General features: G+C 41.2%; 1 protein-coding gene across 1 annotated transcript in view; it reads right to left on the minus strand.

The window, feature by feature from the left end:
* cacna1c (calcium channel, voltage-dependent, L type, alpha 1C subunit) overlaps positions 1-14,078 on the minus strand; it is a 316,373-nt gene that overhangs the window by 128,106 nt on the left and 174,189 nt on the right. Inside the window, exons 5-7 of the mRNA XM_055225600.1 lie at positions 7,474-7,613; positions 5,542-5,694; positions 1,288-1,487 (exon numbers count right to left, since the gene is read on the minus strand). Of these exons, the coding sequence (XP_055081575.1) occupies positions 1,288-1,487; positions 5,542-5,694; positions 7,474-7,613 (493 nt within the window). The remainder of the gene's footprint in view (positions 1-1,287; positions 1,488-5,541; positions 5,695-7,473; positions 7,614-14,078) is intronic.

The raw sequence follows: 14,078 nt of genomic DNA on the forward strand, positions 1-14,078 counted from the left end.
GTTTTTTGAAAGCTCTCGACTTTCCCCACATCACCGTGGGGTCAATGGCGAATGACGAGCGCTTACGCGCTCGTCATTCGCCATGCCGTCGGGGTCCACCATTGACCTCCCATTGACTTCCATTCATTTTAGCAGTAACAAGTATGGCCCATGCCTGCGGCATGGGGCCTTGGATAGGGCTCGATGCCAGGAGTGTGTTTGGGGACATAAGCGCTTCGCGCTGCGTCAGCGTCAACATTGAGTCAATGGGCTTCGCCCATTGACTCAATGTTGACGCTGACATGCTAGCAAGAACAAATATGCATGTCCCATGCCTACGGCATGGGTTGCTAGGACACAGGAGTCCGTGCAAGGTCGCGGTGCTGCCACGAAGTTGCGCGCTTCGCGCGCAACTTCGTGAAGACAGTCTGCAACGATGAGTGCTTCGCACTCATCGTTGCGGAAGCAATAGGCCCTACGCCCTGTAGGGGCTCGGGCCTAACAAGAGAAAAACAGAAGAACAAGAGAAGACCAGGGTGTGGAGTCTTTTCTGTCTCATGTTTAAATCCACAGTCACACGTCACAGTGAAATGTCATAAACAAACAACCCGACATGAGGCTTTAATACAGAGTTAAGATCAGGTTTAGAGTTTAGTGCAGTAAAATATAATAATAATAATAATAATAATAATAATAATAATAATAATAATAATAATAATAACAATAATAATAATAATAATAATTCATAAATTGTCATTTTATGAGAATTATATCATTAAGACGACGAGGTTTAATTAAAATAAAGTTGTCATCAAATTAAAGATTTGACCTAAAATAAATGTGACAAATACTAAAATATAATCTGTTTATTCTCGTATTTATTTAAAGACACAGTATGTAACTTTTCAGCCAAACAACAGACTCAAATAAAAGCATGTTTGTTTATTATTATTTTTATTTTTTATTTTTTTATTTTTGTTGTTTATTGCACTTTAAAACACGCATCTTTACTCTGAACAGACTCGCATCTCCACAGACCCGACCCTTATTCAACCCGGAGGAGCTTTTATTCTGCTCGTTTCCATGGAAATGTTGTTCCTTTTGGCTGTAATATTCCACAGTGCGGCATAAAACGTACCCATCTCCACAGGATCATGGTTTTATCTTTGTATTTCCATGGAAACAAGCAGATAAGATAAGAAACAACAAGCCAGAAAGTTACATACTGGAGCTTTAACTTCTAAAATACACTGATGAAATGTAAATATATGGTAAACGTGTCCGGCGGCGTTTTGGCGAGCGACTCACCCAGTACAGCACGTCGGTCCAGCCCTCCATGGTGATGCACTGGAACACCGTCAGCATGGCGAAGGCGAAGTTATCGAAGTTTGTGATGCCGTCGTTAGGCCCCTCCCACCCCATCCTGCACTCCGTCCCGTTGCGCGTGCAGTGGCGGCCGTAGCCCCCGTCCGGAGCGCAGGGGGCGGGCTTCTCCTCGGCGTTCAGGCCTGGAACAGACGGGGGGGAAAACGTCAGCGGGTTTGAGGTTCTGGAGCGTGATGACGTCATTCGGCCACACGGGGGCGACAGAGAGTTTCATTTTAGGTCCTGTATTACGTGAAATTGACTCTTGTGAGAGTTAAGTCGTGTTCTGATGATGTTAACTCCTCAAAAACAGACCTGGAGGTGTGTTTTGTTTCATTTATTATGAGTCTGTCACATCTACAAAGATCAAAATGCGACGTTCCACCTTGTGATGTCATCAAGTGGGAGTTTTCACATTAACAGTTTAGTTTAAAGAGGAGACAAGAGGAAGGGAGGAGGAGAGGAGGAGGGAAGGAGATGGAAGAGGAGACAAGAGGAGGAGAGGAGACGAGGAGGAGAGGAGACGAGGAGGAGAGGAGGAGGAAAAAAGGAGACAAGAGGAGAGGAGGAGGAAAGGAGACAAGAGGAGGAGGAAAGGAGAGGAGACAAGAGGAGGAGGAAAGGAGACAAGAAGAGGAGAGGAGGAGGAAAGGAGAGGAGACAAGAGGAGGAGGAAAGGAGACAAGAAGAGGAGAGGAGGAGGAAAGGAGAGGAGACAAGAGGAGGAGAGGAGGAGGAAAGGAGACAAGAAGAGGAGAGGAGGAGGAAAGGAGACAAGAGGAGGAGGAAAGGAGACAAGAGGAGGAGGAAAGGAGACAAGAGGAGGAGGAAAGGAGACAAGAGGAGGAGAGGAGCAGAGACAAAAGTTAGCAGCTCCTTTTGGCTTTAGTTCAGTGGCTGAGCAGGTTTGTTCAGGACTGAAATGATCCAGATGATTCTCGTGAAGGTGTGTGGAGTTTAAAAACACAGTGGAGCACTTCCTGTATCACCACATGATGACATCACAAGGTGGAACAGAGTGTTTTCAGTTTGAGAGAAGAGGGTTTTTTGTGTTAAACGTGTGAGAATGAAACAAAACACAACTCCAGGTCTGTTTTTGACGAGGAAACGACATTCAAACACCTTTAATGGATGTTTTTTGACACCAATTAGCATCCTGGCTCAGTCTGTTTGTTTTATTTGTTTGCTTTGGGTCTGAGGAAGAACAAGAGAAGAACAAGAGAAGAACAGAAGAACAAGAGAAGAACAAAAGAACAAGAGAAGAACAAAAGAACAAGAGAAGAATAAGAGGAACAGAAGCTCTATTGACTAGGTATGTTGTTCTCTTTGTTTCCTTTGTTTGCTTTGGGTCTGAGGGTGGAGTTATAGAAGAACAGAAGAGCAAGAGAAGAACAGAAGAACAAGAGAAGAACAGAAGAACAAGAGAAGAACAGCAGCTGCATTGACTATTGCTATTGTTCTCTTTGTTTCCTTTGTTTGCTTTGGGTCTGAGGATGGAGTTATAGAAGAACAGAAGAGCAAGAGAAGAACAGAAGAACAAGAGAAGAACAGCAGCTGCATTGACTATTGCTATTGTTCTCTGTTTCCTTTGTTTGCTTTGGGTCTGAGGATGGAGTTATAGATGGGGGACAAAAAATGCTTCTTTATCTCTGCTCTCAAACCATTTTTCTTCAGGATTTTTCAAGACTTTATTATATAAATAAACTTGAAATAAACTGAAAAAAAGATCAGATTGAAGATGGAACTCTGATCGCCGACGCCGCGTTCACCCTAACACGATATAAACCTTTACGCGCTCAAACTTAACAGATCTGAAGCGTTTTGCTAATTGCATTAACAGATATTATTTTCAATTAAACACGAGCGTGACAAATATTCTTGGAGGTTAGACGCAGGTTAAACTGGATCAAAGAAACACAGAAGGATGAGAGAAAAATCAATGCGTAAACGCCGTTTGCTAATTATACAAAACAAGCTCTCGTACGCTATCACCTAGCGCTCAAACGGTCCCCGGCTAATGCCCCTCGTGGGAGCCATAGCAACGCCATAACAACACTCGGGTCCATTTGTACCTCCGGGGCCTGGACGCGACCCGCTTCAGTCATTTATAGCCGTTTCAATTATAGGCCTGATCGTTCGCGGGACAAAACCTAAACGACGTGCTAAATACTTAATGAAGGCGATCGTTAAACTGTTTAAAGAGAAGGCTACGGTTTGGAAACAAAGATGGCCGACTGCGGATGGTTTGGAAGTTAGAGCGCGAGCGACGAGAAAGGACCAAACCCCGCCCCACGTTTAGTCCAGAACCACAGACGTTTAAAGTGAATGAAGCTAGCAGTTATAGCGGCTAATTTAGCGGCGAGTTTTATATTTGGAACTCTGACCGCGAGTATCATAGCAACCGAAGAGCCAATCAGGAGCGAGGCTGTTGAAATGAAAGTGAAAGCGAACGCGGCGGCGGCTAGCAGGTTAGCTATGTCTATGGTCTACATCAGGCATGTCCAAACTGTGGCCCGGGGACCAAATCCGGCACTCAGATCAACTTTTCTCGGCCCTCGAGCTTCAGGTGGCCAGTAGTACTTTAAATAGTACTTTTTACTGCACATATCAAATATTTAACGTGTCCTGTGGAGGATGTAAACGTGAATAAAGGTCTAGTGGTTCAGTCTAAGTTGTAATAAACACAGATTTGAAGTATTCGCTGTGATCGGCCCTCAGCTTCGTCTGTGTTTTTATACGTACTTACTACTACTACTACTACTACAACTACATACTTAATCACATCGATCTGGAGCAGCTCTTTGATCAGGAAAAGGTGGAATATTTCATCCGAGTACCCACACGTTGCTTAAAATCACTTTCCAGGACGTATTTGGTTATGTAATCATGGCGTTTATGAACAGATTAACCCCCTTTTTTATACATTTTTATATTTGCGTCTAAAGTTGTAAAAAGTCCACAATTATCTGAATTCTACACCAAGACAAACTGTATTTTCTTCTGTAGATGCACCAAAAATATCGTCGTATCAGCTTAAAATAAACAACTGTGTGACGCTGAGGTTCTGCGATGGAGGAAAGATGAAAAAATAAATAAAATAAAAGTGTCAGGGGGGTCTGAGCGTCCTCCCCCTAAAAAATGTGCATAAAACAGGTTTAATTTCCTGCATTTTGGTGAATTTTAGCTCTGATATGTGACAGGAAAAGTCTGATATTTATTTGATGTTCAATAATAAAACAACAGAAAAGAGCGGAAACATTTTAAGGACAAAATGTAGATTTGAACAGGAAGTTTAAACAAAGTATTTAATTTATGTCTTAATGGAAGATCAGAGGGGGGTTTGAGTTTTCTACTTCGCACTCCTTTATAAGCTTAAAAAATACATGAATAAATAAGATAAATAAATACATGGATGAATAAATAAATAAATAAATGAATGGATAAATGAATAAATAAATAAATGAATGGATAGATGAATAAATAAATAAATGAATGGATAAATGAATAAATAAATAAATGAATGGATAAATGAATAAATAAATAAATAAATGAATGGATAAATGAATAAATAAATAAATGAATGGATAGATGAATAAATAAATAAATGAATGGATAAATGAATAAATAAATAAATGAATGGATAGATGAATAAATAAATAAATGAATGGATAAATGAATAAATAAATAAATGAATGGATAAATGAATAAATAAATAAATGAATGGATAAATGAATAAATAAATAAATAAATGAATGGATAAATGAATAAATAAATAAATGAATAAATGAATGGATAAATGAATAAATAAATAAATAAATTAATTAATGGATAAATGAATAAATAAATAAATAAATGGATAAATGAATAAATAATATTTTCCAAGATATTTGTTTTTTTTTTTTCTCATTTTCTGTGTTTTCCAAACCCATTTTTTCCCGTTTTTCCAGGACGTGTGAAAGTGTCCGAACAGCAGAACAACACGAGAAAATCAAACTTGTTAAATCCAGTCAGGAGCATTTCCCATGTGCTTCCCTTTGCAGGTTCGTCGACATTTTGTTTCGGTTTGATTGGAAGCTCCGCCCAAAACCACAACGCCGCCCCGTGATTGGCCTGAACCGCTCCGTAAACTCAGACCCTGCGGCGTGGGCGTGGCCAGCGACGCCGTAATCGCGCCGTAAACCCGGTCACGTGACGTACCTGTGTGGCTGTAAACGCAGGTCTTGTGCATCTTCCCCATGAAGAGCTCGAGGCCGATGATGGCGTAGATGATGATGACGAAGAGGACGAGCAGAGCGATGTGCAGCAGCGGCACCATGGCTTTGATGATGGAGTTCAACACCACCTGTAAACCTGAGACACAAACACCGTCAGGACTGAGCACCAGAGCGGAGATCCCTCAAACCGGAGGAGGAGGAGGAGGAGGAGGAGGAGGAGGAGGAGGAGGAGGCTGATGGTGCAGACTGGAGGCCACACTTCTGTCATTCTGCCCCAGGTTCAACACGATGGAGTTTGAAGTGAAAGTTTAGTTTAGATTTGAGTTTGTCTTATTAAAACAAACGGGTCACGTTTCATCGAACGTTTTTACAGACGACGAACAGAAAACGGACGATTAGAAACGGAATCAATTAAAGCTTCAATATCACAAAAAAAAAAAACTCTTATGAGCTTTAAGGCATGTTCTAATACTATTACCTCCCTCCTCCTCCTCCTCTCTCTCTCTCCTCCTGTACTTCTCTTCTCTACTTCTCTCCTCCTCCCCCCCCTCCTCCTCTACCTCTCTCCTTCCTTCCTCCCTCTCTCCCTCCCTCCGCCTCGCTCTCTCCCTCTCCCCTCCTCCTCCCCCCTCTCTCCTCTACCTCTCCCCCTCTTCCTCCTCTCTTCTCCTCCTCTAACTCTCTCCATCTCTCTCCTCCTTTCTCTCTTCTTCCTCTTTCTCTCTACCGCTCTCCTCTTCTACCTCTCCCCTCCTCCCTCTCTCCTCCTCTTTCTCTCTCTCCTCCTCCTCCCTCTCTCCTCTTCTCTATTGTTCAGTTTTTAGACGATCATTAGATCTTTCTTCACATTAAAGTTTCCTCCTCAAAAACAGACCTGAGTCGTGTTTTGTTTCATTCACATGTTTGAGTCACTTTATTATTCGTCTCGTTCGTTACATCTACAAAGATCAAAATGCAACGTTCCACCTTGTGATGTCATCAAGTGGTAGTTTTCATGTTAACTCCTCCTTTTACCTTTAGTTCAGTCGAGATAAGAGACAACTCCAGGACTGAAATGATCCAAATGATTCTATAAATGAAGGTGTGTGGAGTTTAAAAACACAGTGGAGCACTTCCTGTATCACCACATGATGACATCACAAGGTGGAACAGAGTGTTTTTAGTTTGAGAGAAGAACTCAGCCTAAATCTGAAGGAACAAAACACAACTCCAGGTCTGTGTGTGACGAGGAAACGACATTTTAGATCATAAAACGGCGGCGTGTGGAGACTTTACACTCTGGATTATTCCCTCGCTCTGTATTTAAAGCGTCAGATTCTTGACCTTCTCGTGGCGACATCATAAAGCGTTTGTCTCGCTCAGGTTTGTCGAGCTGTGGATTATTGATCGACAGACGGTCGCTCCGCCGTCTCGATCTGTGCGAGCAGAGGAGCGGCCCGTCGTATGAGCGAGACTCCATCAACTGTGTCACTTCTCTCTCCTCCTCGTTTCTATTGCTCAGTTTTTAGCCCTAGACACTCATGAGATCTTGTTCTCAAAGTTCCTGTATCAAAGTTCAACAAACAGGTGAGATATTGAGTCAGTTTATCGTCGTCGTTCTTCATAAACACATTTATTCAGTTTTGATTCCAGAGCTGTCAGGGTGATGCTAAAAACGACTAGCATGCAAACAGCGCTCTCCCTGGTTCTTTTCTTTGGAGAACCTCAAGAGCTGTATATTTGTTTTTACTGGGAACAATCTGATTTCGTTTTGTGTTTAAAATCTGTTGGAATTCATGAGATTCTAGTGTTAATTTTGAGTAAAAGTTCAGTGTTGGAGGATCAAACTTCAAACTGAATCTTTGTCTCCAAAATAATATTGTCAGATGGAAACAGTAATCTGATATTTTTCCCTAAAGATTCCGGTCGTACTTACTGGGTACTCCAGAGACGAGCCGCAGCGGTCGCAGGACTCGGAACGCTCGGAGGGCTTTGACGTCGAAGCCTGCGGCCTTCCCCCCGATCGGAGTGGCCCCATCCCCCTTGGTCGCCTGCTCCAAGATCGCACTGAACAGCCTGAAAAGACAACGAAGGTTAGGACCAACTGAAGGATGCTGCCTGAAACTGAAGGATGCTGCCTGAAACTGAAGGATGCTGCCTGAAACTGAAGGATGCTGCCTGAGACTGAAGGATGCTGCCTGAAACTGAAGGATACAATCTGAAACTGAAGGATACTACCTGAAACTGAAGGATACTGCCTCAAAACTGAAGGGTACTACCTCAAAACTGAAGACTACTACCTGAAACTGAAGGATACTACCTGAAACTGAAGGATACTACCTTAAACGGAGGGATACTACCTTAAACGGAAGCATACTACCTTAAACGGAAGCATACTACCTTAAACTGAAGGATACTACCTGAAACTGAAGGATACTACCTGAAACTGAAGGATACTACCTTAAACGGAAGCATACTACCTTAAACGGAAGGATACTAGCTCAAACTGAAGGATTCTACCTGAAACCGAAGGACACTACCTCATTTGTAATAAATAATTTTATATTTAGACCAACTCACTTTGTAAACATCCTTAAAACAAATCACCAGTTGTATCAGTTCTGTTTTATTTTATTTTTATATGGAATCACTGCCTCCCCCCAAAAACACGATGAAACAAACAGCTGAAGTCTGCAGTTGTGAATTGCTTCTTTCTGCTCCTTTCAGCTGTTTGTGACACCCATTTCCTGTTTGTTGTTGCGTTTTCTGTGATTTTACCGTCACCATCAGCCTGTCCAGAGAAACACATGGAAACTACACATACGCTCATGAATTTGTGCCGTTTATTTCACCAAAAAATGTCATAAAAACACATTTGTTGACCCATATATGTAGATACGGTTTATTTATTAACCTTTATTTAACCAGGTTTGACCCAGCGAGATTAAGACCTGCAGTACAAACGTGACAGAGGAAACGGAAAAGACGGAAAAGAGGAATAAAGTTGTGTTTCCAAATTAATTAAATGGACTGGACGCATGCGTTTGTGTCTTAAAAACATAGAAAAACACGAGTTCATTTGAATCGTTTTGCGCTGATCCAAACTGTTTCTGGCTGAACTTATTCTTCACCGACTTAAATCATTCTGAGCATCGTAATAATTCACAGGGATGAGTTTATAAGCACTTTTCACCACTCAGAGGCCAGACTTTTGCCGTAATGCTAACAATGCTAACAATGCTAACACTGCTAACAATGCAAACCGCGCACTCCCTGATTTTTGGAGGACAGTTGCATCTCATTTCTACTGTAAGATCTGTACGTCTGCACTGGAAAAAGACACGTTTTTCTCCAAAAATATGGACAAAATAAAAGAAATCGAGTTTTTTAAGAAGAAAAACTAAAATAAAAGTCCCTCCGTCTCTGTGCTTTTTTTAAAATTTATTTTTCAGCTCTTTGTCGATGGATTCCAGATGACGTAATGTCCCGGTCTGCTCCGTTTGGCTTTACACCGCGAGACGCCAGGTTTTTAAACACGTGCCAAACAAAAACATGACGAGGTTTTTTTTGTTTTGTTTTTTTATCAGCGACAATAAAATAAAAACTAAAATATAAGAAATGTACTTTGTTAAACTGAAGTGCAGGGATGAGAGTGTGACCCGGTTACTTTAAATACACGACGTTCTGTGTGTTTTTCAAGACTCGCTGCAATTACGATTCAAGTATTTCATGTGATTTATAATTCTACAACGACATACATGTAGTTCACCCCCTCATATGGGAAACGAGTGATCAGACATTTCGTTTTCAGAGTCGTCGAGCTCGGGTTTGTTTTGCGCAAACTCGGTGATGGAAGAAGTACTCTATTCTGCAACTTGATTAAAAATAGAGATGCCAAATAAAAAAAAATACTCAAGTAAAACTAAAAGTATCACATGAAAAAGTAAAGTACTTCTTAAGAAATGCACTTAAAGGTTCATGTGACGCTGTTTTCTCTGTTCCCTCATCATAAACACACCTGCAGTTGAGTTTTGAGTTCTTCTCTCAAACTGAAAACGCTCCGTTCCACCTTGTGATGTCATCGTGTGGCGATACAGGAAGTGCTCCGCCGTGTTTTTAAACTCCACACACCTTCATTTATAGAATCATTTGGATCATTTCAGTCCTGGAGTTGTCACTTATCTCGACTGAACTAAAGGTAAAAGGAGCTGTTCACGTGAAAACTACCACTCGATGACATCACAAGGTGGAACGGAGCATTTTGATCTTTGTAGATGTCACAGACTGATAATAAAGTGCGACTCAAACATGTGAGAATGAAACAAAACACAAGTCCAGCTCTGTTTTCGACGCGCTAACAACGTTCTACCATGTATTAAAGCGACAAGAGTCAGTTTTGTGTCATATAAGACCTTGAAAGAGTAAAAAGTAAAAGTATTTTGAGTCTTATAAAACTTCAAATGTCGTGATTTTGATAAAGATTTGAGCTGAATTTCTTCTTTTAACAGAAACAACTCAATCTGTTTTTGTTTTTTTTTTTTGTATATTTTTGTTTTGCTCAAATTCTGAATGTGTTAAAAATAAAACTCAGACTTTTCAGCAGGTCTCAAAAGTACTTTTACTCTTCAGTCCTGTTCAAAAATGTAGTTGCGTAGAAAGTACAGATACTGCTCTCAAATGTACTCAAGTAAAAGTAAAAAGTACACACTGTAAAATGTACTTGAGTAAAGTACAGATACCTCAAATTTGTACTAAAATCTATACTTTTACTACGTTCACTGAGGTCGTCGCTTCTTGTAGCGTTAGCAACAGGTTTGATTGACGGCGTTGCTAAGGGAAACGGGCGTTACCTTCAACAGCCTCGCTCCTGATTGGCTCTTTGGTTGCTATGACACTCACAGTCAGAATCTCCAAAAAATGAAACTCTGCTCCAAATTAGCCGCTATAACTGCTAGCCTCCATGAGCTTCGTTCGACTTGGAGCGACACCAAACGTCTTTTCGGTCCGTTCCCTTCGCCGCCGGTCCCTCACAGAGTCATATTTACCGCTGTCCTCTTACCGCGGGCTCCCTCCCTCCGCTCCATCTCTCCAGCGCGGTAGAAATCGGCACACAATACCATTTTCCAGCTCGAGCCACTCAAAGGCCAGTGGTTGGCGCGTTAGTCATGGAGAATTATCAATTAGCGCAGTTGAAATGGCCACTTGAAAAGACCACTCAAACTCACTCTCTCACCCCCCTCCCCCCTCCGTTTGATTCACTCGGCCTCTCGGGGGAAGCTCTCCACTGAAAAACCATGTCTAGGATCCACACTCGTGCACTGGCAGCACGTGGAGTATTTTAGCGAAGCGCCGCGTTTAGCTAAAGACGAGACGCGATCGTAAATATAACAGACGAACGGCATATGGACTTAAGCACATGAGCCACGTCTGAATCGAAAATAGCCACATTTGGATTCATTCGATGCAAAAGATAAGACGATATAGCCACATTTGGACTCGCGAAAGACGATATTTGGTTGGGTACGTTCAAACGGATGAGCTAGAGAGTGCGGACCACGGCCAAGGCAAGAAAAGGACTCCATGAAATCGGATAAAGCGGCGTATATTGTTCTGAAATGACTTTTTAGGATCCTTTTGTCTGTGTAATCCCTCAGTCGTCCAGGGATGAGCCATAGCAAAAGAAAACTGTGTTCTGTCAACTGGACAAAGGTTTTAGAGTGAAGACGTTTGGCTAGACCGGTTGTTTTCGTCGTTTAGGTTTAGGTTTGAGGATGGAGGTGTAAATCAGAGCAGGATGATGTCCAAGGCGTCCATTTCTGTTCAAAAATTGCTTCTTTAACTCAATTCTCAAACCATTTCATTTTTTTTTGGCCAAGATCTGTATGTCAGAGTGTTTTTGAGATGCAGTGAGTGTTATGACAATGTAAGAACGCCATCGCAAGAGCAGCTCGGGACGCCAATCTGATGTCCACCTCCAGCTCAAAGCCTCCGAAGAAGTCGCAGCCAAACGTTTTCGCTCTAAAACCTTTGTCCAGTTACAGAACGGATTTTCTTTTGCTGTTAGAAGGTCCAAGAGCAGCTCGGGACAACAATCTGATATCCACCTCCATCTCAAAGCCTCTGAAAAAGCCGCAGCCAAGTGTCTTCACTCTAAAACCTTTGTCCACTTATAGAATTAAATTTTCTTTTGCTGTCATAACGTCGTAGAGCAGTTCGGGACACCAATCTGATGTCCACCTCCAGCTCAAAGCCTCTGAAGAAGCCACAGCCAAACGTTTTTGCTCTAAAACCTTTGTCCAGTTACAGAACGGCTTTTCTTTTTCTGTTATAAGCTCGTACGTTACCTGTAATTTAGATTTTTGTTTACGTTTGCGCGTGTTTTAGTAGTTCAAAAGTCAGTTAGGATATTCGTTCGACCGCGCTAACGATATCAAAACTTTAAATGTTTTTTATATCGGACTTTCCTGACTTCAAGACTCTGAAAAAAAAACACTTTACATCAAGAAACCGCTCACATTCATGAGGTGAGGTGGGTTAAGCGTCTTGCCCAAGGACACAACGACAGTATTCAACGACAGTGCGGGAGCTGGAATCGCACGCCAACCTTCAGACACGTGGACAAACGCTCTACCAACTGAGCCACGGGACAAACGCAAAACACGTGAGCGACTGTGATGAAGCGCGCTCTCCATCGACAAAGTGCTTTTTCATTTTTTCCTTCGTCGGTTTTGAAAGAAAATATTTTTAAACCACAAATAAAAGCCACGGTAGAATCTTTGACAGGTCGACTAATCAAAAAGAAAAATGGCTCCCGTGGTCGACTGGTCTCAAACGATAAACTGTGGGAGTCTGATCCACGCGCGAGTAAATACATTTGGACAGTCCTCCAGGTACGTCCTGACGAGGCGCCGATACAGACTTTGCCGCGCCGATACGAGGCCAATACTTTGAATTTAAGTGTTCGCCCATAGCCGATATTAACCGATATTAACCGATACCAGGGCAGAAACTGGAAAGACAATCTCCATTTTCAATTTCCATTAAACAAGTAGCGTATGGTAAAAAAAAAAAAAACACAAAAAAAAAATGGTATCTGTTATTTATAATTTAAAATATTATGAGTTGTTTGGGTCAATATTGTCCAGAAAGTCTTATTAAACAAATTAAATTAAATGAAACAGAATATAAACTGATCCGGTATCGACTGAACCGATATCTGATCCATCAAAATTGTTCGTTTCAGTTTCAGGCATTGTCTGTTGTCGGTTATAGCGGCTAATCTGGAGTCGAGTTTCTTATTTGTAATTCTGACCACGAGTATCATAGCAACCAAAGAGCCAATCAGGAGCGAGGCTGTTGAAGGTAACGCCCCTTGCTGTTCGCGCCACTGGTTTAGCAGGGGGCGGGCCCATAGCAACGCTGTCAATCAAACCTGTTGCTAACGCTAACAGGAGCGACCTCGGGGAAAGAAGGACCTGATTTGTCTGTTATTAATGTTCATATCTTGATTTACAGACACAATAGTGGAATAAAAACCCCAGGATCATGTAGAGGGTTAATACGAACATTTAAGACCAGAATGAGTCTGAAGCAGCAGAGACAGAGAGAGGACAGTTTAAAAAAAATAAATAAAATAAACTCAACATAATAATAATAACTACAAAAAATGACAAAAAAAAAAAAGAAAATCACAAAAAAAACCTCAAAATAACTAAAAAAAATTATAATACAAAATAACAAAAAAACTCAATAAAAAAACAACAAAAAAACAACAACCAATAAATCAAAATAAATAAATAGCAGGTAGAGAGAGGACACAGTAAAAAAACAAAAAACAAAAAATAAACTCAAAATAACATAATAATAAAAACTACAAAACATGACAAAAAAAGAAAATCAACAAAAAAAACTAAAAATAACAAAAAACTTATAATAAAAATAACAAAAAAAACAAAAAAAAAACAATCTCAAAATAAATAAATAAACTTAAAAAATAAACTCAAAAATTAACCCCAGGATCATGTAGAGGGTTAATACGAACATTTAAGACCAAAATGACGGCAGGAACGTAGCGGCTAGCACGTTAGCTCTGTCCATTTATATAAACAGTCTATGGTTTGAAGTATAGATGTTACTGTCTCCATACGTGTCTCTCTCCTCCATGTGCTGACAGACTGACAGTTCCTCCGGGAGTTGAATCTGTCTGTTCTGTTCTATAGTCGCTCAAACACCGCCACAGCTCTCCACTCCACAGCCACGGCTCAGAGGGCAAACGCAAGACTATGTAGCGTTTGCGGGTTTGAGATTACAGCTCACGCGAGTCCATTTTGTGTAATATAAAACCTTTAAATCAATGTTCTAATGCCGTTACCTCCTCAAAAACATACCTCAAGTTGTGTTGCACTTCCTGTATTACCACATGATGACATCACAAGGTGGAACAGACAAAACGGCAGGCTAAATATGCAGCGGTTTGTGCGTTTAAACACGTGCGAATGAAACAAAACGCAACTCCAGGTCCGTTTGCGATGAGGAAACAGA

Source organism: Periophthalmus magnuspinnatus, chromosome 12, assembly GCF_009829125.3.
Source record: "Periophthalmus magnuspinnatus isolate fPerMag1 chromosome 12, fPerMag1.2.pri, whole genome shotgun sequence".
Lineage (NCBI taxonomy): Eukaryota > Metazoa > Chordata > Actinopteri > Gobiiformes > Gobiidae > Periophthalmus > Periophthalmus magnuspinnatus.